The following is a 26,931-nucleotide window of genomic DNA, read 5'->3' as shown; positions in this document are numbered from 1 at the left end:
GGTCCCTCAAGGTCTCTATATTTTACATTCTCTTTGGATTATTTCAGAAATGTATTGCCCATAATGAAATTCCTTTTTTAAGAGCAAGAAAAAACCACAAATGTATGACAGTCTGTCACTGAATTGTAGCCAGGATGTTAGTTCAGATAGCATTGCTACGTGACTGCCAAATAAATGAAGAAAAAATATACTAAGATATTTTTTTCATATTTTGACTGTCATTTACTTAGTCTAAGCAAGGAGGGGTTTTGCTTTGTTGTAAATTAACTTTGTTCAAGTTAAAATCGCAGCCTTTACTGCAAACTGAATTGTTGAGTATTGGCAACATTTTACTTGCATCATTAATATTTTATTTTCCTTTCTTGCTAATGTACTTTGAGTTTGATTGTAAAGGAAATACACTAGACCAAATCAATATCTGAGTGCTATATTAACGTATAAGCTGTCAAATCTGGTGGGGAGATGCTGCAAATCTTTGTGAATTCACTTGTCTTTAATTCAGATCATATTTAATTGTGTTTGTATGTCTTAGGTAAGACTTTCCATTGCCCTGCTTACCCTTATTATTGATAATGACCTGTTGCCCTACTAAAAAACTAGTGTCTACGTTATTTTTTGTTTTAATTGACTGAGCATCAGTAGGTGGCAGCATAAGCTGAATTTAAAGAACAGCTTTCAGGAGTTAGGATAGAGTGAATGAAAATGCAGGCATGCCCTAGCTGCATGGATAGACAGTCTCTAAAGGACTGTGTTAGAAAGCTGTGTTTAATCCTTCCCTGAAGATTTTACAAGTAACAGTCTGCAGTTTACCAGATTGGTTTCTGGGAATGCCTTTTTAAAGGGTAAAAAAGGAACTAAATAATGCTTTAAAAAACAAAACAAAACATAATAACTGTTAATAGAAAAAAAAAATTAGCTTCTTTAGGCTGCCAGTTTCTTTGAGGTTATAAAAGGTGGAAAAGATCTAATGTTCTTACTTCTTCCTAGGCCCTGACTTTGTTGTTTGTGATGAAGGGCACATATTGAAAAATGAAGCATCTGCTGTTTCTAAGGCAATGAATTCAATTCGTTCTAGGAGAAGAATAATTCTGACAGGAACGCCACTGCAAAATAATCTTATAGAATGTGAGTAGTTCTCTTGTTTAAGATGTGTTTATTTCTTTGGATGTACTCTTACCTTTCAGCAAATATATAATTACAGATAGATTTCGTTTGAATAGAAGAAAAGAATTTGACATGATGAAGATGTTTTGCTGTGTTTATACCGGGGGAAAAAAAAAAAAGTCCAGTAAGGGCTTCCTGCATTTTTCGTATCTAATTATTGTCTGAAGATGTGCTTCCATGGAAATTAAGTAGACCTGGTCTTGCAGGAGCATTGGTTTGAATTGTTCTTAACTATTGCAGAGCAGTGTTCTTAGTAAATTTGTTAAAACAGTAATTTCTGTTTGCTGTCTCAGGAACATTCTATATTAGCTATTCATATTCAATATTTCTGTCTCATAGCATGCTGTAATAGTTTTTTAATAATTCATATGTTATTGAATCTATTTCAGAATCTTTACAAATATGTGTTACTGTGTAATTGCTTTGGTGTATAGAGGCCCTCAAACTAGTTAGCATCCAAGATGAGGAAGTTTTAAATCTGACATTAAATTTAGAAGTTACTTTTCTGCTTACAGTGTGTATCAATTTAAGATGCCCTTTTCTGAAAATGTTGCATTTGAGCATTTCTGCATAACAAGAAGTTCTTAGCTTAGGTATAACACATTAATTTTGTTTTAGAATTAATCCCAATATTGTACTTGTGCTTTTGAACAGCTGGAACTTGATCTTTTTGTTCTAGATCACTGCATGGTTAACTTTATTAAGGAGAATTTGCTTGGTTCAATTAAAGAATTCCGAAATCGATTTATAAATCCAATTCAGAACGGTCAGTGTGCAGACTCCACTCTGGTAGATGTCAGAGTAATGAAGAAGCGGGCACATATTCTCTACGAGATGTTAGCTGGATGCGTTCAGGTGAGAACAGTTGCAACTTAACTAATTAATTGAAATAGCTGTGGGGAGAGGGAAGAGTTATTCCATCTTGTTCTGATAAAAGCACTCAAAAGTCTTTACGTTTGTTATCGAAGTATTTCATGAACAGGTTTGTTTGTTCTGCAGTGTGTTCTGTGTAGCTGCAGTCACTGATAGTTGATTAAACAGTCCCAGGGAGCTGGGCGAAGTGGTCACAGTGGATGGTCCTATGTGCAGTTAGCTCACCTCCAAAGAAATAGAAAGGTTTATGGCAGTGTGTAAAAGTGGTGAAGGACTTCCTATAGGAAGATGATGATATTGGAAATACAGATATTAGCACACGCAGTTCTATGCATCTGTACAGCAGCGCAGGAGCACAAACCAGTCCTCATTACAATTTACTTATGTTATGGAAGAGACAAGTAGAATGGATGCCCCTATTGTAAATATAATGAAACATTTAATTCCCTAAAACTGGAATCAGTAGACTTAGGACCTGTTACAGAGAAAGTGATCCTGCTGCAAAATCAGTCCTATTAGCCAATGCCCTTACTGTCTTTTCTGGGCTGGAGAGGATGTAGATTGTGAGCAAATCCTAGGTCCCTTCACGTGCTGAGCGCCCTGCACTCATGCAGCATTGGATGGAGCCTGGGAGAGTTTTCCTATGCCACACTGCACAGAGCAGATCCTGTCTATGGAGGGAAGCTCTTGTTGGGTCAACTGTGCAGTTTCTTTACAAGAAAATTCTGTTCCCAAGGGATGCTGCCCTCTCAGATAAAGGCAAGGCCTTGCAGGTGGTTTATCTCCAGTACCAAGTGGGAGCTGCCCACAGGCTCCTCTCTGACAGCGAGCTGGCTGAGGTCATCCTGCAGCCAAGGAATTTGTGCTGTGCAGCTGAAGCTTGAAAGCTGTGCTGTGTGTGCAGCACTGACCAACGCCTCCCAGGGCTGCTGGGTTCACCTGCTCCTGAATAGTGTCTTGGTCAGGATCAGTACACCAGCTACTGTTTGGATGGAGGGGCAGATAGCAAGAGAATCAGAGTCTGTAAAGTAGAAAAAACGAGTAAGTTTTGCTTTGCCTCAAACAAGGAGGTATTCAGAAATGACATACTCTAAACCAGAGGATAGTTACCATGAGTGCACGTTCACCTGCAATAAAAGCATTGGTATGAGCTGCTTGACTTACCCATGCTTTCCCAGGAATGGTTTTAGAATTAAAAAAATGAAACATAAAAGCACCTGGGCAGTTATTGAAGCTGCAGTCAACTTCTGAGGGATTTGGAGCTGAGGTTGATCTGGAGGCGTGCGGTTGATGGGTCCTTCTCCTTTTTAATTGGACATGTATGTTTATTACATAAGGTGGGCTTCTACAGACAGTGCCTGTTAAATAGATTGATAGAGTGATACAGTGGGTTATTTTTTTTCCCCCTTTGTGGTAGGTGAGCATCTGAATAATTGTGATTTATGCACGATTAATGCCTTGTTGATCAAGTAGCCAGAAGTTCTTAAGTAATCTCAGTAATCACTTCTCATGTTTATAATGACTAAAATCTCACTTGTATAATTACAGAGGAAAGATTACACAGCATTAACAAAGTTCCTCCCACCAAAATATGAGTATGTTCTAGAAGTTAGAATGACACCTATTCAGTGCAAGCTCTACCAGTATTACTTGGATCATTTGACAGGTATGTGTCTACCGCTCCTTCAGGTAACGAGATTAATGGTCATTGGTTTGGGTTTTTTTAGTATGTATTATGTGCCCTACAGATGAATTTTTCTGCTTCATCTAAGACTTACCTTAACTCTGAAATTGGAATTGCCGCAAAACATTTGATTGCACATGAATATTTTGGGGGGGAATTGTAATGCATGCATTTCAGTAGTAGTCTACTTCCAGGTTGTGGTTCATCTCTCTTTTTTTTGTTTTCTAAACATAAAATGTATTGTATTTCACGTTTTGTTCTTCCAAGAACTAAGATATTGGCAGTGAGACCAGAGGAAGAAAATTAAAAATCGAGATGCACTGGTGAAAGCCAACTGTCAATTTCCTTTTCTGCTATCCCAGCTGAAACTATTATTTGTCACATGTCTCTTTTTTGGAACGCTCTTTCTAAACCCTGGAGTCTGTTTTACACAGTAACCATTTTTGCTTCTTCCCAATTAATGTAATCTTGTTTAATTGAAATTAGAAAGTGCATAAGGGGGAAAAAAATATGTTACTGTGGGCTTATGTACTGTTCCTTATGTGAGAGATAAAACTCTGAGCTTGTAATTTCAATGTATCAGGGTGTCCAAGCGTCAACACCTTGTAGCACCTTGTAGCACCATATAGGACTACTAGAATGGGAATGTGCTGAATTCCAAAGCAATGTCTAAGGTGCTGCTGATAGGCTTTTGCCAAAGCTTTAAAAGCTGCGTTCAGTTTTTGCAATGGCTATGAAATATATTACATAGTCTGTTGTGGTTTTTTTTCCACCTGTTAAGCCACCTGTCTCTTGCTGTGGCAGGATTTTTTAAAAAAATTTTTCTATTCTTGATATTCCCAGAAGGAAAGATTCATTGTAGCTCGTCAAGCTGTAATTTATAGCAGTGTGAAATTCACTGTGTTGCCTTAATGACTGTAGGTTCTGGGCAGTGCAGCTTGCAATCTCCTAGACAAACTGCCAGCTATGTGTCCCTTCTGTAGTTGTGTTGTGTGATGCTGCTGTTTGGTGCAAGTCATGGCAGTAAGAGTTTGGAAGCGAAGGTAATTTCACTTCCATTGGTATCTCCAGTGGTAACTGGACATCTTGCAATCTGCCCACAGCAGGGCTTGGGACTGGGAGAACCATTCTGCGACTGTAGTTCTTCATAGCAGCTGCTAATTACAGAGTTAAAGTGGTTCTGTAGGTTATCTTTGGGCTATTTCTACTACAAAGCAAGATTGGTTTTTTTGTTTTGTTTTGTTTTAGTTATTTTCAGCCTCTCTGAGCCTGACTTTGTTGGTCTGCCATGCTTTTAGATGGAAAAGTAAAACCTTTATGGATAATTGATGAGCATAAAGATCAGTGCTGGATGTTTGCAACTATTTTACTCTGTACAGAAATGTTTACAGATGCTGTCTTTCAGTTCCTCCTTTTTCAATAGGGCAGGCAGCTGCCAAGAGGAGGTAGGCCTTAATCCACTATTTGTTAAAGCTAAGGGAAAGATTTGTTCTGGCAAAAAGCTTGTTACAGTGTGCTTCAAATTTGCTTAATTGTTGGAACAGTCTATTTATTAATAGATTGTGTGTGCAACTAACTATAAGAAAATGCACTCCCTAGAAGTTCGGTTAATCTGTCTAGACTTTGGAGGGCTTGATAAAATTATTTGAACCTAAGCCTGCAGTTGTCAGAATGGGTGGTACTGTTTCATGACTTAGCGGCCTTGTTGAGCTGCTTCAGCCCCCTGAACTATCAGACAGCATCATTTCCTTTATCTCTCTGGATCTTGGGTTGGTGTCCTGCCAGTCTGGTGAGCTCAGTCAGCTCATCCAGCAGTCGGTGCCAGAGGTGACATGGGAAACAGAGAACTGGGGGAAAGGAAGGAAGAACTGCCTCTAATGAGAAGAGAGCTGTGTGAGCTAGCCCTGGCCCAGGTCCTTATAGGAGATCTCCGTAATGGTTGTGGAGGCCCATGTTAGTTCTCTGGATTACTTATGTATTTAAAGAGTTCTTCCAGAAAAGGACATGCTCTCTGATTTTCATTAAATAAAAAAGCAAATATAGAAGAATGGCTGCTTCTCATCTGCAAATGCTTAAAATTGTTTTCCTGTGCCTCATAATAGAGGCATGTAACTAAAATCACATTTTAGATGCTATTTTCCAAGATTTTCAGTTTTTCCTTCATTTAACGAACAAATTATATTGTTGTACTTTCACTTCTGAACAAGTCTGTAGGAGACATTAACTTTGTGTTTGATACAGCAAGTTTATCAGGATAAGTTTAGCAAAGTTGAACTTAAGAATGTCTATCTTATATTTCCTTTTCTCAGCATCATAGGGAGGCATAAATGTGAAATTTCTTAAATTTCTGTTCTATGATTAAAACAAAGCAAGAAGTTGATTTGTTAAAATATTTTTTACACATCTTCTGGCATTGCCTTATCTATTGAGCAAATGCTCTGAGTGAGCTTTGTGCCTGCTGTGCCATAGACATTTGATCATTTTGATGTAGCAAATACTGTTCTCTTGTAGGCATACATGCCTTATATTTTTTTTATACAGTAAATACAAAAACCAATCTGTTTCAAGAACCAAGAGTTATTTTGCTGCTTGATGGGTACTTGAAACTACAAAAAATGTCCGACTTTGAACATTCTGTGAAGTAGTGCTAATTTGTGCTTGGGCAGTGCAAATATGCTGGCCATTTTGAAATTCTTTACTGTAACAGATCAGTGCAGTGTTATGAGTTAATGAGGGAAAACCAAAATGAAAATAAATAGCAAATTTTATTTTGTTTTCTAGTTGGGCTGCTTTATGAGAGCTGATTATACAATCTAAATAGACGTGATAGCCCTTCTAGGAGGATTTGGATTCATTCCTGTACTGGGGAGAAAAGGATATTGATGTAAGATTGGTATCATGTTTCTCACGGTCGAGAAAAAAGGGAAAAACTAATTTTGACAACTTTAACTGGGAGAAGAACTCCTTTGACTGAGTAATTTCACCTGTTTTACAAGAGATGTTACAATATGGTGTGCATCTGGAAAGAGCACTCAGTACTGTGCTAGCAGATCATTCAAAGGAGGAGCAGTATATGGCTGATGTACCTCAAGGTTTCATTCTCAAACCTGGACTTCATTGTCAGGTGTAGGTGGCGGCAATGAGGGTGGACGAGGCAAAGCTGGAGCTAAACTGTTCCAGGATTTCCAGATGTTGAGCAGAATATGGACTCATCCCTGGTGTTTGCAGCTGGACTATATTAGCAAAGAAAATAAGGTAAATTAGATGTATCAAAATACTCTCTATAAAGAACTTTCCAAATAAGCTATGCCAAACATTGGGTAAAGTTTCATCAAATTAATGGAAATCTTTGTTGCTGTGGGGTAATTTTACTGCTGTTTTTGTCATATTTTTAGTTTCAGCATATGTTGTCATTCTTAAAAACATTTTGAAAGGCTGTGTTTTTGTGCAACTTAACATTGTCTTAATGACGAATAAGCAGATGGCTGAAGATTTAATAAAAGCTTTTAGATGAACAAACAGTAAAATTTCTGTTTTTTCTCTTTTAAGGGCTACTTTGATGAAGACAGTATGGATGACTTCATAGCTTCAGATTCTGATGAAACTTCAATGAGTTTAAGTTCTGATGATTATGCAAAGTAATTAAGTTTTTATTTATTGTTTGTTGTTGGATTTATCTCCCTAATAGAAGAGGATGTCTATAAAAGTAAATGATCTCTCTAAAAGTAAATGTATTTTTACATGTATGTCCTCTAGCAACGTGATTCAAAAAGATAAATACATAGGTGTGTAATGCTATCTCTCTAGGAAAAAAAAATCCAAGGGGAAAAAAGGGAAGAAAGAATGTAGTTCAAGTGGGAGTGGCAGTGATAACGATGTTGAAGTCATTAAAGTCTGGAATTCAAGATCTCGTGGAGGTGGAGAAGGAAATGCAGAAGAACTTGGTAACAACCCTTCAGCAGTTATAAAATCAGAAGAAGGTGAGTACAGTATACAGGTAAATCAAATACCGTGCACTTTCATTTTGGAAAACACAATTTGAGAGGGCTGTTGTGCTTTGTGCAAAATGAAATTAGGGAATTTGCCAGGTACTCCTTCTGCGCTTACGGTTCCTGCTATTGCTAATAATGTGCTCCAACTGATAACTGTTTGAATTCAGAAGTACAAAAAGATGCAAAGTTAAGAGGCAACTATGGTGCTTTTCCCTTTTTTTACTATGCTAATGAAAGAATATTGAAAACATTTAACAAATGTGTTTGTCCTTCACTGTTACACCTGGAAGATGTAACGTTCTACAGGTGTTGTTATCGCGGTGGTGCGTTAGCAGGTGAGCAGGCAAGAAACCTTGCTAAAGAACTTTGCAAAAAGACAGATGATGATGGTGGAATTTGTTTTTTCCTTTTGTAGTGAAATAATATAAAAGGGGGGAAATAATGACTTCTTCCCTTCTGTGTACTGCTGTATATACTGATGTCTTCTACGTTAGCTTTGGAAAAAGAGATTTTAAGTCTGAGTATCGTGAAAGTGAAAGGAGACACGCAGTGTTGTGGTACAGGAGGTATTATTGGAACACTTGAAGGCTTTGTCTGTGAATTCTCTTAATAGATGGTCTTGGTGTAACTCAGACGACTGTTAACTTTTCAAGAATTTCAGGTGTTTATTTCAGATTCAAATCACTTTATGAGTAGTTGCTTTTCAGTTGCTGTAATTTGAATGAACTTTCAAAGATGCACGATTGTTGGAAAAAAAAGGTATCAATTTATACTTAGGGGGAGGATTGCAGATAGTAGAATTCTTTGTCTAAATATCCTGTAGCATTAAAAAATAACATTTCAAAGCATTTAAATGGAAACCATGCCTTTATCTCTGACTTTTGTGTGTGTCTTTCCATAGGTAAAGCTACTTCCTCATCCAATCCTGGTAGCCCAGCTCCAGACTGGTACAAAGATTTTGTCACTGATGCGGATGCTGAAGTGTTGGAACACTCTGGGAAAATGGTTCTTCTCTTTGAAATCCTTCGAATGGCAGAGGAGCTTGGGGACAAAGTGTAAGTCAGTTTTAGAAGTGTTTTAAACAATCTTGTAATATGTTAGTCTGTTTTTCATTCAATCTAGAGATTGGATGCTATAGCTCAGGTTTCTGAAGCTCACTATTTCCAGCAGTGAGTTTTTGCGTGCGTACATGTACTCCCCCAAAGTCTTTCACTGTGTCTAGAAAGATTGTTTGTTTGAAAGGTTGTATCAGAATGAGCAATTTTTGTTACAATAATTAACCTCAGAGTTGAATTCTGTGTTTCTGTTTCCAGCCTGGTGTTTAGCCAGTCCCTTATATCGTTGGATTTGATAGAAGATTTTCTGGAGCTGGCTAACAGGGAGAAAACTGACAAAGAGAAGCCTCCTATCTATAAAGGTGAGTGTGAGCTTGTTTGAGCAATTACAAAGCAAATTATTCTTTTACAAGTCTGTCTTCGTTCCAAAGGGAATGGAGTTGAAGTAATTGTTTTCATGAGAAACATTCTATCATTCCTGAAGTTGGCAGAACTGCTCTTCTTCTCTGCAGGTGGTCTCTGCTATCCTATTATGGATTCTTGTTTCTGATTTCATTCTGTGTCATGTGTGCTTAATATTGCCTAGGCAGTTAAAATGTTCATCATCCAAAATGAGAGAAGGCATTTTATTAAATTCTGTATAAAAGTGACGTTGTGTGCTCATGCATGGCAAATTCTGGTCCTTCCTACTGAGAGAGAGATAATGAAGGAAAATGATAACACTTTCAAATGGTGTGGTCTGGATACTGAATGCAGAATGTGAGTTTGGGCTTTATACGTGCTGCAGTACATTTTGTTGTGGATTCTGTAAGAGAGCAGTGTCTTTAATTAATTACTATCCTAGCGATGCTTGAATGGTGAGGAATTTCTCACTAACCAGACGTGTACTCTGTGCTGTGCAGGATTTTTTATTTTCCTCTGTGTGATCATACCTGAATTCCTGATGATGCAGTTTGTTCTTATGCTAAGTTTCAGTTCACAATAAGTGCAGATTGAAGAATTTGTTTGAATCTCATTTCTTTCAAATATCTTCTTTCTAAGTCTAAGCATGTATAAACATTTGCATAAGAGAAATGTGGCTTTGGTGGTATGAGTGCCATTAGATGAAGATCTCCAGTATCTCTCTCACAGATTTGTTCCCACCTGCTGCTTCCTTAGCTTCTGAGTGTTTGTTACCTTCCCATGTAATTAGTTGCTATCCTTTTTTCTTGCTTTTAATGTTTGTTCCTTCAGTGTGAGCTCATTCTTAAGGTTGTGGACTTTTTTCGCATGCATATTTGGTAGATCTTTTATAACTGGCTGTAATGGTAAGATTTACCATATACAGACATTCATAGAATGGCTTAGGTTGGAGGGGAGCTTACAGATCATCTGGTTCCCTCTGCCATGAGCTGGCTGCCTCCACCAGCTCAGGCTGCCCAGGCCCCATCCAGCCTGGTACTGAGCACCTCCAGGGATGGGTGCCCACAGCTCTCTGGCAGCAGTGCCAGGCCCTCACAGTCCTGTGAGGCAGTTCTGGCATGACTCATAGCGTGATTATAACTTGGCATCTTTAATTTCCAGTCTGTTTTGTTTAATATCAGTTGTTAATTTTTACAAAAAGATCAAAATCTTAAGAAATAAATTATAATACTAAGGTAATACTATAATAATAAATAATACTTTTTTTTTTTTTAAAGGTAAAATGCTATTGACAACATTTACTCTGCTTTTGAATCATTTTAGACAGGATTGGGTTAGGATATGTAGGAGATTTGCTTTTTGCTTTGCGGATGTTTATTGTTTTCACAAATGCAGTTGCCATTATTTTCTGTCACATTGTGTTTTATATTTTGTTACACAAGCCTCACTAAATAATTTTCAGGCCATGCCTTTGAGAAACACCTGTATTTTCAAAAAAATGTTTTCCATCATGGATTCTTTGTCTTGAATTACCTCTAGTCTTTTCCCATTGCTTTGAATTGTTAGAGAATGTCATCTTTTTTGCTCCATGTTTGCTCTTGCACTGAGAGAGACAGAGAGAGTTGAACATTTCCAGTATTATCAGTCTGGTTATCTACATAACCAGCATTTTAATCATGATTCTTACTTATAGGTGAAGGAAAATGGTTCCGAAACATTGATTACTATCGCTTGGATGGTTCAACTACAGCTCAGTCAAGAAAGAAATGGGCTGAAGAATTTAACGACGAAACTAACGTGAGGTGAGGTCTCTTCAGACAGACGTTCTTGATTTCTTCCCTTTTTTCTTTTGTTCCATATTTCTTTGTTACTTGTGTTAGTTTACTGACCTTTAACGCCATGCCTTTGAAGTTTCACAATGCTGCCAGGTGCAGCACTGCTTCATGTAGTTGTTTCAAGCAAGAAACTGTTGACTGTCCCCTCTCTTCAGTGTGCTTATTTGTTTACTTCAATACTTGTGGCTGAATTCCATACTGATACTTACTGGAGGCTGCAGGTTCTTTGTAGAGACGAACTGTAGCTTTTCATCCATACTTGTACTTCAGTTTGGCTTTTGAGTCTAAAGTCTTTATCAGAGACAGAGTTGTGCTTGAGTTACCCTTTGAGCTAGCCAGAGAACAGTTTCAGTAATATGGGGTATGCTTTTTTAATATTACTATTGAATGTGATATAATGTGAATTTGAAACAGCAGAAATTTAAAAAAAAAAAAAAAAGAAAAAGAAAAATAAGTCTTTCCCAGCAGTTCCTGTTAACAGTTGATTTGTACCTGATCTGTATTTCTGAGGGTATGTTTTGCTAAAAGTTTTGTCTCTTTTATGCTTAGTATAACATCTTAATGATGTTTTTTGAGCAGTTTCCATGTATGACAATTCTACAATAACAGCAACAGTAATTTTTTTCCAAAATATTAAAAATCTGCAACTTTTCTTTGTTCCAGAGGCCGCTTGTTTATTATATCCACTAAGGCAGGTTCCCTTGGAATCAATCTCGTGGCTGCTAATAGAGTAATCATCTTTGATGCTTCTTGGAACCCATCATACGATATCCAGAGTATTTTCAGGGTTTACCGCTTTGGGCAGAGCAAACCTGTGTTTGTGTACAGATTTTTGGCCCAGGTACGTTTCTGAATGATGATTTTGTGATACTCTGGTCCTGCAATCTGAATTGTAATCTCTAACTGTTTGGATGTCTGTTGAAGTTAGTGGTGATTCACACTGATCCAGTCACCTTCCAGCCCAAATCTGGTAGCTGTATTTGATGTGAAACCACTGAAAAAACTCTTGAAGGAAATAGCAGTGAATTTAAAAAGAAGTGAATGTATTTCCAGTAAAGCCCATCTCATCTGGCAGTCTGTGTAACACCACTCTTAGCAGTGTGGTTCACACACTCAGAATAACGCTTTTGCTGTTTTAACTTGTACACTACTGAAAATTTGTGATTTGGAATGGCTGCACAAAGCATAGTTGCCATTTGGCAGCAGATTTGCTCAGTGTGGCTGACTTCTACAGACTGGTCTCAAGGCTGCTGAAGATCCAAAGGAGAAAGTTAAGGATTTGTTTTTAATGTAGAAGAAAGCATGCAGTCATGTTTGGAGAGCTTGTATTGCAGCCTAAAGATCAGAAGGATTGTTCCTAATTCTGATGATCACTGATCTGTGCTGGTTTTAAGCAGTAGCACCATTATTTCTGGTAGGTAGTTTCTTGCTTCACCTTTCAATTCAAGGATTTTTACAGGGTAGACTGAAGACCTTTTCCCAGTAACAGTACTTAACTCATGATCAAGTCACTATTCACTTGCCAACTTAAATACGTTACTTTTTGTAACATGCTTCTGTCAGATATGCATTTTTTTTTTCCTTCAGGCTTCAGTCTATTTTTCTCTTCGTGCACTTTTGAACTGTTGGTACCCTTTTTAAATTACAGTGTTTAGAACAGGCTGTGCTGTTCTCATACTTTCTGTAGTCATCGTCTTTAAGAAAAAAAAATTCCTTTTTCATCAGAGATCAAGTTTGTTCTTACACAGCTGTGATAGATTAGACTTGACTGCTTCTCTTCCCCTGCCCTTCCTACCCAGCAATATGGTATCTGTCTTCCTTTTTGTGGGCTGCTCAAAACAACAAAATAAGGTCGGTCCTGTGAAAATTGACGCTTTTGTCACAATTGGGGAATTGGAGGGAAACTGTTCTCTTCTTCAAGGCATTCCTGAAATACAAATTTCTCATGACAGTCAGTAGCAGCATTTTTTTTTTTTTTCAGCAAACAAAGTTTTCAGGTGGCTTTGTAGGTAAGGATTGAAGAAGAGGGGAAAATAGAGCAACGTTATGTTGTTCTTGCTCTTGTATCTCTGTTAGTATTTTCCTACATAGCAGGTGGTTTGGTATTTGTATTAAAGCAAGTATCTGTGTTCTTTAGGGTACGATGGAAGATAAAATCTACGATCGGCAGGTCACCAAGCAGTCCCTGTCTTTCCGGGTTGTGGACCAGCAGCAAGTTGAACGTCATTTTACTATGAATGAGCTAACAGAGCTGTACACTTTTGAGCCGGATTTGCTGGATGATCCAAATTCAGAAAAGAAAAAGAAGAGGGACACACCAATGCTGCCAAAAGTAAGTCGGCGTACATTGCTGGGAATTAAACGCTATAAAAAAAGCTTGTATCTGTTTTAGAATGTGGGGTATTCAACCTTGGAAGGAGAAAGAGTGCTGTGTTGTCACTTCAGAGTAGAATTTTTCACTTAGAAATAAGGTGAATACAATTGTTTACACTAAACAATAGAACACCCTGAATTGGACGGGACCCATAAGGATCATTGGGTCCAAACTAAGTATGCTGCATGGTGAGAGTGCTGATCCTCTGTGCTCTGAAATAACAGGAATTAATGATGTCAGACCTTTTTCCAACTTGATGATGAATAAACTTTGAAGATGACAGTAGTTTGTTTTCAGTGAGGCTTGCCTTAATCTATTTGTGTAATGGCTGTGGCATGTGTGGTAGTGGTTCGTTGTTCCTGCTTCACTTAGTAATGGCTCAGTATCCTGTGCTGTTCATAGGGAACCAAACAGCTTACTAACCAAACTGGAAAATAGTCAGACTTTTATTCCTATCTCACGGTGAAGTTCAGGAGAAAGAATGGACTGAGCGTTTATTTTACTCTCTGTTTTCCAAGTTTGTTTGTATTTGAGGTTAGGCTTGTCTGATTTATGTTCATTGTGTTAGATATCATCCACATACACTAATTTAATGTGGTCTTCTGGAGGCTAATTGATCAATAAGTTGTTGTGCAGTTATCTGTTGCTCATCACTTGGTGAAGAGCTTAGCAGTAAAGAGTAAGTTTTAAATGTGTGGCCCACACTTAGTCTCCTGATTACATCTCTGAGTTATGTTTAGGTCTTGGTGTGGGAATGGAGGTTTTCTAGTTCATAAATTTATTAATTTTCAAAGAAAAATTGTATGCTCTCCATTCTAGACTCTCTGTAAACCCTGATAATAAATGGTGGCTAAGCTTTGCATTGGCATTCTTATTATTTAGGCCATTCTCTGAAATTGAGTCTGTCAGACCACCTGCAGCATCCGTGCAGCTGCTGGGGGGATTTGGGAAGCGGGAGCCCCATAAATGTTCGTTGCTGCTGCACATTTGTTTCAAAACCCTTGAAAACAGACTCTAATGACTGTATCTGGGCTCCTTTTATTATGATGTTTCGCAGTGTAAGCAGTAAGTTGGAGATAACAGATATTTTTTTTAACTTCTTAATCAGTGCTTTGAATAAACAGTCATGTCAATGGGTAAATAATCAGTGCAGTCATTATATGTTGGAAGTTACTTGTTTTTATTTACAGTAATAGATCAATTCATAAATGTGTGGAAGTTTATAAGCTCCAGACGTAGTTCAGTATTTGATTTGAAATTAAGTTCCACATTAATTCAGTTTAGCCATCACCGTAAGGTTCGCATCAGTTAAATTGAATATAAGCTTTTAACCAAGTTGCTGACTAGAAATAAAATTCCTGTGGATAGGAATTCTCTGATTTTCGTTGTTTTTCTTTTCCCCTTGGTTTAGAAAATGGTACTGAACAAATTTTAAAATTTGTCCTTCTTTGTGTGCATTTCTTACCTGTTTTGTTTTGGATTGGTTGAAAGGACAAGGTGTCATCAGGTGGATTCATCTGCAGCAGTTTGTGCATTTATTTGTTGAAAGCAGCGTTTTGCCTTCCTGGTAGCCTCACAAAATGTGGAAGGTAGCTATTACTCCCCAGTTATCCTTCCCTTCCCTTGTGTCCCACAATTAGGCATGGTTCTGTGATAAGGAGGAAGAACTGGAGGTGTGAAGTGTTCTAGAAGTACACAGCTTGCAGTGCACATTCATAGCTGGGAGGCAGAGGAGCCTCCCACGTGCAGCAGCCAGTGTTTGCATGTCATTGCTTTGCTTGTGGGGAGTCCTTCTGGTTGTCGGGGGGGAAAGAGGTGCTTGAGGAATGTTAATAAAAACATCAGTAGCTGTCACTGAGCAAAGCATTACTTGTGGTTTGGGATTTGGCCAGGCAGTCCGAGGGGAGGAGTGAAGTCTGTCCTGTAAGGCCATCTAGTACACGTGGGCAACAAGGTGAGGTAATCAATGATTGCTGGGTAGTGGATCCAAGACAAAATGCAGATGTTTTAGGATCTGAGTAGGGCGGCTCCCAGTGCTGAGCTGGCATTGAGCAGCTCTGCCTGGTTGGCTGGTGCCAGTGCAGTGAGCTGTTGCAAAGTAATCTATATCAGACCTTTGTTTCATTTGGTCTTAGACTTACCATGAAAAATGTAGACAAAACTCTCCTTAGCTGTTTCGATGATCTCTGTTTCTTAATCATTTTTTTTGCTGCATTTGTCTTCCCCTTGGCTGATTGGGACGTTTTATTTTCATTTTATGCTTGCTGTGCACACCAAACTGAGCGAGTCCAGTGACTTCTTTCTTGATTTCTGTGATCTTTTTATCTGAACTGTGGCTCATAATTGTATGGGAACTGCTGAGTCACAGCCTGAACCTCTGATTGATCACCTGAGGCGAGCCATGAGTCAGCCAGAGGAGCACAGGTGAAGGCAATTCACTGTGCTGCCACCCCTCCTAGACCTATTGAAGAGATGACTACCAGTGGGGAAGGATCTCTTCTGGAGATCTGCTCTGCTGGTGTTTTGTGGGTGAGCCCAGGATAAGGGTAAGCCTTCTATTTATTCTCTTTTGTTGTCATAGTCTGCTTTGCCTAACTCTCTTGTTTATTTTGTGATTATAACATCCTAATATTCTTTGATTATACAACAATTTATTTATCATTAGTTTTACTTTTGTTTTGTTTCCTATTTCTTTTGCTCTCTCCAGTTCTCTAGAAATTCAACGTGAACAGTCAAAAGTAGATATTAGCTGTAGGAAGTGCTGTGCTGGATGGTGGATGATTCTTTAAATCATACAAACTTACTCATCCAGAAAGCTCACTGTTCCTTAACTCTGTAGATATGAACAATTCAGCTTTATCACTGATTTGGTGAATTTAATTACAAATTGCTGCATTTTTTGTATGGGGAAAAAGTTGATTATAAAGACTGATATGCTTACAGAAGCGTTTTATGGTAACAGCCGTTTACTGCACACCACCTCAGGGTTAGAATCCTCAGATGTGTTTTTCCTGGTAAGCTCAGCGTGCCCAGCCTGATCTCTGCAGCTTTCAGCTGGAAACAGAGGCCACCCAAACTTCACCTGTGTTGCTCTGTTCCATCAGTGAGCTGTCTGCCCTGTGCTCGCAAAGGCTGAGCTGCTCTTCTGTAGTTGTTGGCAAAGTGAAAGAGGAGTTAGGCTAAAAGAAGGCTTTTGTTCTTCTTTTCACAGGTTTCATGTATGATTTTCTCTGTCTTCAGGCCTCTTCATATCTTTCACATCTTCAAAGCATAGTCTCTTGAACAGTGACACCATTGTGTAATGCTACTGTTGTGGAGACAGCAAGATCAGGGATTACCGTTGTAATCCATCCAGGCAGTGTGAAATGCGCAATGAAAGCACGTCGCTGTATTAAACTCATTTATCAGAGGCACAGCTTGAATCTGAGAGAGCAGATTCAGAGAAACTCTGCTTGATTTTGAAAACGTGTCCATGAGATGTTATCTTTTTTAATAATCCAAGCTTCAATCAAGGAACAGTTTCTTAGGAAGTGTTGTTAATAGCGAGGAGGTGTGGAATAGTACTTTTTATATAGAAGACACGTGGCAAATGTGGAAGATGGAGGTTTTCCTGGAAGCTAATCAAAGTTTTATGTCAGATTTGAATTTCAGCAGCAGTTTTGTGCACATTGCAGTCAGAGCAGCACCTACAGGTTGTCTGGGGAGCCTCCAGGGAAGAGGCACACGGCCCTGCCACGCTGCCCTCGCAGTGCTGCTTCTCTGCCCTCATCCTTCTGAAACCACTTCTGCATCTTGAAGAGGAATGTATAACAGGACAGTTTTAGTGTGGATGTTGTTCACTCGATTCAGGTTTGTGATGTTGGAGTTCAGAACTGAGTAGCAGTAATTGTTACCACCCATGAGCTGTATGCAAATATGGTGACTCACTGCCTAACGGAGACTGGAGGTGTAAGGTGCTTCTTAAATTACCACTGTACACAAACAATGAAAGCGTAAAGCAAGAGAATTCCCTTTAGTGTGTGATGTCTGTATTTCAGGTGTTTCATTTTACTTTGCTGTGAATTTAACGATGGATTGCAAGTCGTCTTTAAAGGTAGTGTGGTTTGTCTGGGCCGTTTTTGTGTAGATCTCAGATCACTTAACACTCAGCTCCCACAGGACTGTGCACTGGGAAACCCTTGGCTGATACACAGCTAATGCTGCACTCTTCACCATCAGCACTGATAATTGGACCCTGATCGATGCCACAGGCGTTTGCACTTAGGCCAATGCAATATTTAATTTGGAGCAGCAGATGTGAGGTAGGAGCTGGACGAAGACAGAATGGGCTCTGGGGGCACCGCTGTCCCTGTGGTGCACGTGTTCAGAGCAGCCCGGTCAGCGGGACGCAGTCCCAGACACAGGTTGTGGTAAAGGAGAGCTTGGCTCAGCTGGGTCGTGTAGTGCAGATTGGAAAAGCAGATTAAAACAACAGTTCAGTTGAATGTAGTGTAATCATTATTTTATACTATCTTGGGACCCAACCGGGGCATGGTTCTTACTGTACTTCTGTACCAAGGGAAAGCATTGTGAATTTTGGGAGAGCTATTACAGTCAGAACCAGGAGAACACTTGTATTTTTATATTTTTTATTAATATGTTTATTTTTTAACCTTGGTTAAATTGTTTGAGGGGAGGAAAAATTTTTGAACTACAGCATAACTGAAGTTCCTCTCTGGAAGTTTTCCCTTCTAATGCATTTATCTCTCCATAGCATTTAATTTCTGACTGTATTTAAAAAGGACAAATGAAACCTCTTCTAAAAATCTTAATAATTTTAAAAACGTCATCAGTTTTTCATGCATTGCTAGGATTTCCTCTTAAAAGTTAATCAACTTATGTCATTATCTCATCAACAAGCTAAATAAATGAAAAGGAATGTAAGTCTACTGTATGTGAGGTAAAAGTAAGTTTTTTTCATTTGACAGTTATCTAAATGGCAGTACCTTCCATATACCAATTTTCAAGTTCCATCATATTTAATGCAAAATAAAATTCAAACAAAGAAAAGCAAACATGCAGTTGGTTGTAATTTAAACCACATTTTGAAGACTGTTGGCCAAGCGAGCATGGATTATATTCCAGTATTGTTTTCAGTAATTGTGTTACCATGGAAATTAATGCATATGCATGTCCAGAAACCCTCCTCACACTGATGTACAGCTCCAGTATGTTGGGAGTGCCTTAATTGTGCTCCCTTGCTTTGGTAATAGCTCCATGACTTCTTCACCCACTTCTTCCAGCTGCTTTCTGTATTTCCCATTATCGCATCCCTTTTCTCTCTGCCCTTCTCTCCCACCATCCCATTTGCTGCCTGTGCCCATGAGTCATGAGATATTACCCTGAATGTTTCTGTGAGGAGCCAGAGCAGAAAGCACTGGTTCTGATTTAGGAAGGCAGGTGATAGCAGAGGGATGAAGCAAAGAGCTTACAGACTGGCTCAATTACTTGGCGTTAGCTTATGGTTACTACAGTTGTGTTTTAAACGTGCACTGAAATGAACACATTCCTGTAGCTGTTGTGATCCACTTGCAGCTCTGTGCTGTTGCATCGTGGTTGTTCAGGTGCCGTGTTTCCAAGTGCCAGGAGGACAGCTTGTGTTCCTGTTTGCACAAAGGCCTGTGTTGGTTTGGTCTGTAGATATCTGTGCAATTGTGCTGCAGAAAGACAGTCCATTCAGCATATTCTCTGTAATTCATTCCAGAGCTGGTTCAGGAAGTTTGCTGGATTGATGTCTATGTTTTATTAGCCCTAGGCTGAATGCTGAGGAGTGTTGGAGCTTTCTCAGGCACGCTGATCTCTGAACAGCTGTGGAGACAGGATTGTATATTCAGTGCAAATGGGGACTGCTAAACCATTGTGAACTTATTTACCTTGAAACATCAGCTCTTCCCATTCATTTTCTATTTTTATGTCATCTCCTAATTGAGATAATGATCTATTGCTGTGTGCCATCTGCAGGCTAGCTGGGTAGCTGGGCAAATAGCTTCTCAATTCCAGGAAATGCTCAGCTTGCCAGTAACTTTCCCTTTAGAAAACAGTAGTAGGTTTTTTTTTTATTTTAAAATACATTTTAATATATATCTTAGCTTATCTGTAAACAAAACTGCAATGGTTTGTAGTTATAAAGAATGCTGTAAGCGTTTCAGTTAACCTTAAAAGCAATTAAGCATTATGGGTGCTGTGCAGCATAGAAGGCAAAATGGCTGCCTGCTGAAGAAACCCGGTTGTAGCAGCAATGTGACCTCTGGTAGCCTGAGGGGCGGTTTGTCTGAACGAACATCTTGACAGCTTTAAGAGAGCTGCCTTCTGTGCACGGAGCTGGCGGCCAGCTGGTGGGCTGAAGTGCTGCTCAGCGTTTGGAAGCCGGTGGAGGTGCTCTGTGGCTCGTGGATGCAGGTGGCTGGTAGGCCCTGTCAGGTACCCAGCCTGAGCAAAGGAAAATCATTTCGCACATTGCATTCCTTTTAGTTTCTTAAACTGCATTTATTGTTGTGGAATCTGAGTACATTCCTGTGGTTCATTAAGTGATTTGACTGTCATCTCTGCAGCAGATTGTTAATCCATTACCCTCCCTCAGAGGAAAGTTGTGCTTCTAAGTTCTTTTTGAATTTTGTTTCTCTGGAGAGCTTTGTGCTGCTATTAGTGAAAATTGGGTCAGAGCAGTGAGGCGTGCACCAAAAGTAAACACAATAGAGCTGTCGAGTGACTTTGTGTTTTATCATCTCTTCTTCATTTCAACAGGATACAATCCTGGCAGAATTGCTTCAAATCAATAAGGAGTACATAGTAGGGTATCACGAGCATGATTCACTCCTGGACCATAAGGAGGAAGAGGAGCTCACCGAAGAGGAAAGGAAGGCTGCCTGGGCAGAGTATGAGGCAGAAAAGAAGGTAAAATTATCTGTATAAGTTTGCTGTACGCTAAAATAGCCATGCTGTATTTCAGTACCGCTGACCTGTTCAGTTTGTTTTGGGAAAATTAATTTTTCTGATAGGCCAGGAAGTAGGCATGTGAAGCAGGCTGTCTAGAAAAATGGGGACACTGTGTCTCTCTTAGTGCATTCAATGCTATTTATATTTCTGTACTACTTATGCTAGTGGGTATCTTTTTTTTTTTAATTTCATGATGACAATCAGTTGGAGTCCTGTGTAATATCTCACTTCTGCCATTTAAGGAATATTTATAGTGCCATTAAAGGTATATAATTACAGAACTGTTCACCAAAATCCCACAAGCATACAGGCATCTGCAACAAAGGATTTGCCTTTTTTTTTTTTCCCCTTATTCCCTATATCTTATTTACTGGATACTTTATGGAGTGGTTGAATGAAGAAAATAATGACTTGGTGAGAGCACTAGGGAGTGTGTGTGTGTGCGTGTGTTAAACTGTAAAAGGTTAAAACTGTATGGTAAAAGCAGTTTGATAACTTGATGTAGCTGGAGTTTAATATAAAAAAATAATAATGTCTTGGAAGGCTTAGTTCAGGTCTTTGCACCTGATCAGAGGTCTGAAAGTAAAAAAGAAAAAGGAAAAAAAAAAAAGAGTATGTAAAGTGCTGCTGACCACCTTGAATGAACAAGTGGCAGGTGGAGGACTAGGAGAAGGCAATAGGAAGATTCAGTCAGTGTAAGTGAGCGTGGAAATTGCCCCGTGAGAAATCCAACTGGGAGATAAACTTGATATTCCTGTTAATAAATTCCCCACTTCAGTTCTTCACAATTCTGTCACAATCAAGTCAGTATTGATGCTAGGTAGTGGTTTGCAATCACAAGATGAATCTTAAACAACTGTAAATATACCAACAAACCTTGGCCGCTCTTTTCTTTGCGTACCAAATATTTAAGCTAAACTCATGTATTAACTCAAAAGGAGGACTGAAGTTTCCCCATGCTTAACGTGTCCTTTTGACTGATGGGACAGACTCACCTGTGTGCTGATTCACGTGTAGTGAGTGAAGAATGGGATGTATTCCAGTTGCTTGTGCAGACAGGTGTGTGCTTTGTGTTTTAGGGCTTGACCATGCGTTTCAACATGCCGACAGGGACCAACATGCTTCCCACTAATTTCAACTCTCAAACGCCGTATATTCCTTTCAATTTGGGCGCTCTGTCAGCGATGAGCAATCAACAGCTGGAGGTGAGCAGTGATCCAAGTAATGTAACACCTGCGTTGCTGTGAGAGTGCCTGTGTTACCCTGTTGCACGTGGGTGGTGAAGGTCGTTCTTAGATACCCTACTGTTATGTAATTGTCTCCTATTTTTAATAATTACCTTTTTTGTTGTAGTTTCTTATTGGTGAACTGACATCTAAGTTCTATGCATATAAACTGAAGTACCTATACCTGTGTGGTATCTTGGGGCTGTGGGAAATTCTGCATTCTCTGCAGATGTGAATTACCACATTGAGCTTCTGGGCCTCAGTCTCGTGTCCGAGAAGGAATGGCAGAGAGGAATACGTGCTCCACTCCCTGCTACCCTCAGTTCTTCCTGACAGGATGCCAGGCTGTAACTGCAGTGGTTGAAGCGCAGTTGTCTTAGGATACCTAGTAGAGTCTGGTTAAGGAGTTTGTACGATAGAGCTGAAAGCTGCTAACAAAGAATGCAGACTGGGGGACCCATGTCGTGTACATCTGTGCGGTAATGGGCCCTGCGAGCCAGCACTGTGCTAAAATATTTCATGGCGGTTTGAGCTCACAGGATGTGTTGAGACCGCAGCATCATCCAGCTCAGTGCTGCGAAAGATTTGCCTGTGAAGAAAAGCATCAGTCCTGTGATGATCTGAAAACATTTGGGTACCTAAATATTTTTTTGATACAAATAATGTCTCCAGTACAAGCTGCTGGATTGATATACGCAGTTCAGTTACTACATAGTGAATTTCATTTGTGTGAATGTTAGAAGCTATTTTGTTACTCACTCACAGGCTTGTACAAATGAGAAGAAAAATGTAATTCAAATGTAGGTACGTACACTGGAGATGTAAATATAAACAAGATGACAAAGAAATGCTTTATTTGTAGTTAATTTATTGATGTTTTCTCAGGACCTCATTAATCAAGGAAGAGAGAAGGTTGTGGAAGCAACCAACAGTGTAACTGCAGCAAGAATTCAGCCCCTTGAAGACATCATTTCAACTATAGTGAGTACAGCAGACAACTGTAGGTCTACACTGGGAGATGGGAAAATGTTGGATGTTATCACATAAACGACTGTTGTATGTGATGATTCAGCTATATTGTTGTGTTATTAATGACAGTGATTTCCAGTTTGTGCCAACCTTTATTACTGCAGCTTGCAGTAACCCTTCATGGCATCTGGATATCACAGAGCCTTACCAACCTAACACTTAACCATTACTATTGGCTTTGCACTGAAAATCCCAGCTTTCTACAAACAAGTATCTGAATTGTGCAGAAATAAGAACCATTTCCTGTTTCTTGTTCTTAGAATCTATCTTGGATTCATGCCTTTCTTGTTGCCAGTAATCTAGAGGCGTATTACTGAAACTGGTAGTTTTAAGAGCTGCTAACTCTTAGTTTGAATTCTGGGGAAGTATAATTTTGCATTTTGTAGGAACAGGGCTGTGCTTTAACTCCTGATGCAACTCTGAATATAATGCAGGACTTCAGTCACCGTTACGCTTCTGTCAGAATGCCTAACGCTAGGACATTTTTTTTCCTTTTCAGTGGAAAGAGAATGTAACGCTTACAGAGAGCCAAGTGCAGGCCCTGGCCCTGAGCAGACAGGCAAGCCAAGAGCTTGATGTTAAGCGACGAGAAGCCATCTATAACGACGTCCTGACTAAACAACAGATGGTAAAGTGTCTAATAATCATTTGATCGACTGCCCACGTTTGAACGGAGATATTGAGTGTGAACTTTTCGTGTGTGTGTATAGAGGTCTATGTTTAGATACATAAATACTTACTCACAGGTTGTGTGTTTCCACGGGTCAAGTATTTGCTGGCATTGTGTAATGGTGTATGTGATGTAACATTGGGAGTTGTTGACTTGTGCAGTGTGCTGGGCTGGATTCCTCAACCTCATCGAGGGAGACTCCGTGAGAAGATGGTTTCAAAAAAACCCTCACCAGATTTTTCTCTTGAAGTAGTTTGCTTGAAAGTAATGAAGCTTGAAGAGCAATCTAATTCCCAGAGCTAAAGATGAATCATAGAAAGTATTGGTAACATCTTTTAGCTTAGAATTATTTTTGCAAAATCTGAAAGTTGCCCAGTTTATGTCAATTAGAAGAGTTTCTCTTAGGCAAATGTGCAGTGATGATCCATGTGCAGGACTTTCAAAGGGCTGATAAATAATACCTGACAAAAAAAGCTGTAATTTGTTCTATGGAGTCATTTCACAGGATAGTGCAAGTAGGAACTTGCCCAAACGTGGTATGAAATGCAATAGGCAAATCATTAAGAAGACTTAGCCCTAAATGGTGTTACTAAATGGTTTCTGCAGCAATCAGCTGGTGAATACCATCGCATTAGTGATGGTGATAACAATAGTGCTTTTTCATTCAGCCATGCGATCCTGAACAAATTGATTTTAACTCTGAACTTGATACTTGCAGCGTTGAGGCAGGTCGTGACTTCTAACAGCTCTGCTTTCCCTTCACAGTTGATCAGTTGTGTTCAGAGGATACTCATGAACAGAAGACTACAGCAGCAGTACAATCAGCAGCAGCAACAGCACATGTCTTACCAGCAAACAGCAATGAGTCATCTCATGATGCCAAAGCCTCCAAATTTAATCATGAATCCTTCCAACTACCAACAGATAGATATGAGAGGAATGTATCAGTCAGTGTCTGGTGGTATGCAGCCGCCGCCTTTACAGCGAGCACCACCCCCAATGAGAGGCAAAAATGCAGGGCCTTCCCAAGGGAAATCGATGTGATTTTGCACTAAAAGCCTAAAGGATTGTTAAAGTCAGAGAAAGAACTTTTATTTTTTTAGGAATCAATGGCTTAACAGAACTCAACTGTAAAAAAAAAAAAAGAAAAAAAGAAAAGAAATGAAAAAAAAAAAAAGTTTGGTTGGTCCCCTTAAATGCCATGTTCCATATTAGTGCTTCAGCTTTGTTTAAGTAGGACAATGTTTTCCCTTGTTGTCAGTGATGTTGCCTAGAATCTTCTTACATATGTTGAGTACAGGAGATGCCAAGTTGTTTTCAGTGAAAACAAGTGCTCCCATAACAGTAGTATCTCTGCAGGTTTCCTGTCTAAACTCCTATGCTTGCTTTCAGTAGCTGTGAAGCTATCATCAGATTTGAGAAGCTTAGGAAGGACTGCAGGTCTGTACGTTTCAGTATACCATATGTGAGTTGTGCACAGCTGAGTTCTTGATTAGACTTGATTCCTCAAATTATGGAATACTTTTCTGCTTACCCATTTCTTAAAGTTAGTGGGAATATTGTAACAGAAATAATTCAGCTTCCTTTTGACTGAGGTCTGGACTCATACTGTATCATCTATGCTGACTGGAGCATAGGAACTGAAAACACTCTGAAACAGAAATGAGTGCAATATTCTTAAGTACTACTGCTCTGAAACTTGTAAGTCACGCAGTTATATAGAAACTGTGTATACAGCCTTAAACAGTGACTTGGGGAAGAAGAGTGATCTTCCTCAGTCTTCTGCCATTTTTTATTTTCAGTTTTACGTGATGGAATAGCAGCTGGTGGTCTGGAGGTGTTTTTCCTTTTTCTCTGCGGAGTCCAGTGCAAAGCACATTTCTGTTAACTCCTTATTGCTGGTGCTGCTGTCTCGTCTGCTTGCCAACAGCGGGAGACAGGCCAAGAAAACAAAATTCCTGTTTTTTTGGGGGGGTTGGAATACTGGTGGTGGGCAGGGGCAAACCCTGTTACGCCATCAACTTTAAAATGGCACAACCATTGCTGATTTGGCACTGGAAGGGGCTCTCACAGCTTCCCAAGGTACCAGGGCAGAGGAATAACTTTTCCTCCGCTACATCACAGTTTTGGTTATGCACTCCTCTCCCTTCCCTTTCGTTTGTGTGAAAACATACCTTAGTACACAAAGAGCTCAATTCTTTTGTTTGTTTTTACATAGACTGCAGATGAACTTCTGGTTTATTATATATCATTAGCACTCTCTTTAGCCACAGTTTTTGTGCTCATGGAGATCTAACTAAACCCAAACAGGGCTTTTTTGAATATAGCTTGGTTGGCTCTTCCCCCACAAGAATAAAAGCGTTTGTAATTTGGGAGTGAAGGACGGAAGCATTTGAGGCGACGGTGTACGGAGTACAGGGAACAGAGAGAGAATGCTGGAGGAGCAGATGGATTTGCTGTAGGTGTTGCTGGATCTTCTGGCTTGCTGACATGAACTAAAACTGTTCTGGCTTCCGGAACTTAATTGACCTGGATGAACAGATTTCTTTTGCATCTAAATATGCAAATCTTACGTGATATTTCATGTCATGATCAAAACTTGGTTTGTGGTCTGGACAGTTTCTCTGCTCTGTTGCAAAGGCTGACGTTGCCATCGGACTCTTTGTTACAAGATGCCACAAATGAACCTCTCCTGTGTTCTGGAGCTTTGCCAGCTCTACTGTTAGGTTTAACCTGGGGGGAAGGGAGCAAAAACAGGTGTATTCACACTAGAAGAAATGCGAATGTGAGACTTTGAGACAAACATTTGAAGGCAAATGTACTCTGGGCAACTCTCACTGATGTTCCTATGCGTCTTGAATAAGAGAAGTATCTTCTACCAAACCTGGGAATGTTCAATGGAGTTTTACAGTAACTCAAAAGACTTAAATGTGGAAGTTTTAGGCAACATTTAACGGCACATTTTTTTCATTCTGGACAAAACTACGGATAACAGAAGCGTAAGAAGAAAGCTGAGAAAAGCGTTGAAGTAAAACTTGGACCACTTTGCATACATGTTTCTCACTTGACATTTTAGCTGCATAACAACGTGCTTTGAGTATAACATCAAGCTTTAACAAATATTTAAAGACAGAACATACATCAGTAAGATAACAAAAAGCTCATTTTTATATTTGTTTTAGATGTTTTAACTAGATGAGATGGCTTAAGACGGCGAATAAAAATGTTGCTTGTAATACAATTTTGCCTGCTAAATTCTCCACATTTTGTAACCTGTTTATTCCTTTGGATGTAAAGCGTTTTTGCTTAGTATTGTGATATTGTATATGTTTTGTCCCAGTTGTATAGTAATGTTTCAGTCCATCAACCAGCTTTGGCTGCTGAAATCATACAGCTGTGAAGACTTGCCTTTGTTTCTATTAGATGGCTTTTCAGTTCTGTATTAAATATCTTAAGTACTATAGAAAAGGTGTCACCTCTTCCTATAAGGCTGTTTTGTAATATATATAAGGACTGGAGATGTGTTTTTAAAGGACGAGAAGCATTCAAGTATGAATCAAGTATCTGTGTTTTCACCATTCAAAGTGCTGTTTAGTAGTTGAACCTTAAACTATTTAATATCTCATTTAATAAAGTGACCAAAATACATCTA

The 26,931-nt window shown here is 39.2% G+C and overlaps 1 protein-coding gene across 5 annotated transcripts in view; it reads left to right on the top strand.

Moving 5' to 3' along the window:
• Positions 1-26,927, top strand: part of ATRX (ATRX chromatin remodeler) — a 75,956-nt gene extending 49,029 nt beyond the window's left edge. For all 5 annotated transcript variants that reach the window (XM_042876302.1, XM_042876301.1, XM_042876300.1 and 2 more), the window contains 16 exons: positions 988-1,125; positions 1,844-2,019; positions 3,586-3,703; positions 6,846-6,976; positions 7,271-7,359; positions 7,529-7,701; positions 8,615-8,768; positions 9,027-9,130; positions 10,864-10,972; positions 11,669-11,846; positions 13,143-13,337; positions 20,163-20,312; positions 21,434-21,559; positions 22,466-22,561; positions 23,109-23,237; positions 24,045-26,927. In XM_042876302.1, the coding sequence (XP_042732236.1) occupies positions 988-1,125; positions 1,844-2,019; positions 3,586-3,703; positions 6,846-6,976; positions 7,271-7,359; positions 7,529-7,701; positions 8,615-8,768; positions 9,027-9,130; positions 10,864-10,972; positions 11,669-11,846; positions 13,143-13,337; positions 20,163-20,312; positions 21,434-21,559; positions 22,466-22,561; positions 23,109-23,237; positions 24,045-24,323 (2,345 nt within the window). In that variant the 3' untranslated portion in view covers positions 24,324-26,927. The remainder of the gene's footprint in view (positions 1-987; positions 1,126-1,843; positions 2,020-3,585; positions 3,704-6,845; positions 6,977-7,270; positions 7,360-7,528; positions 7,702-8,614; positions 8,769-9,026; positions 9,131-10,863; positions 10,973-11,668; positions 11,847-13,142; positions 13,338-20,162; positions 20,313-21,433; positions 21,560-22,465; positions 22,562-23,108; positions 23,238-24,044) is intronic.
• The last annotated feature ends 4 nt before the right edge of the window (positions 26,928-26,931 follow it).

Source organism: Lagopus leucura, unplaced genomic scaffold (assembly GCF_019238085.1).
Source record: "Lagopus leucura isolate 7727_CA_CO unplaced genomic scaffold, USGS_WTPT01 Super-Scaffold_100016, whole genome shotgun sequence".
NCBI classification, from domain to species: Eukaryota; Metazoa; Chordata; class Aves; order Galliformes; family Phasianidae; genus Lagopus; species Lagopus leucura.
The sequence above is the reverse complement of the archived record's forward strand: the minus strand, read 5'-3'. Positions and strand labels throughout refer to the sequence as shown.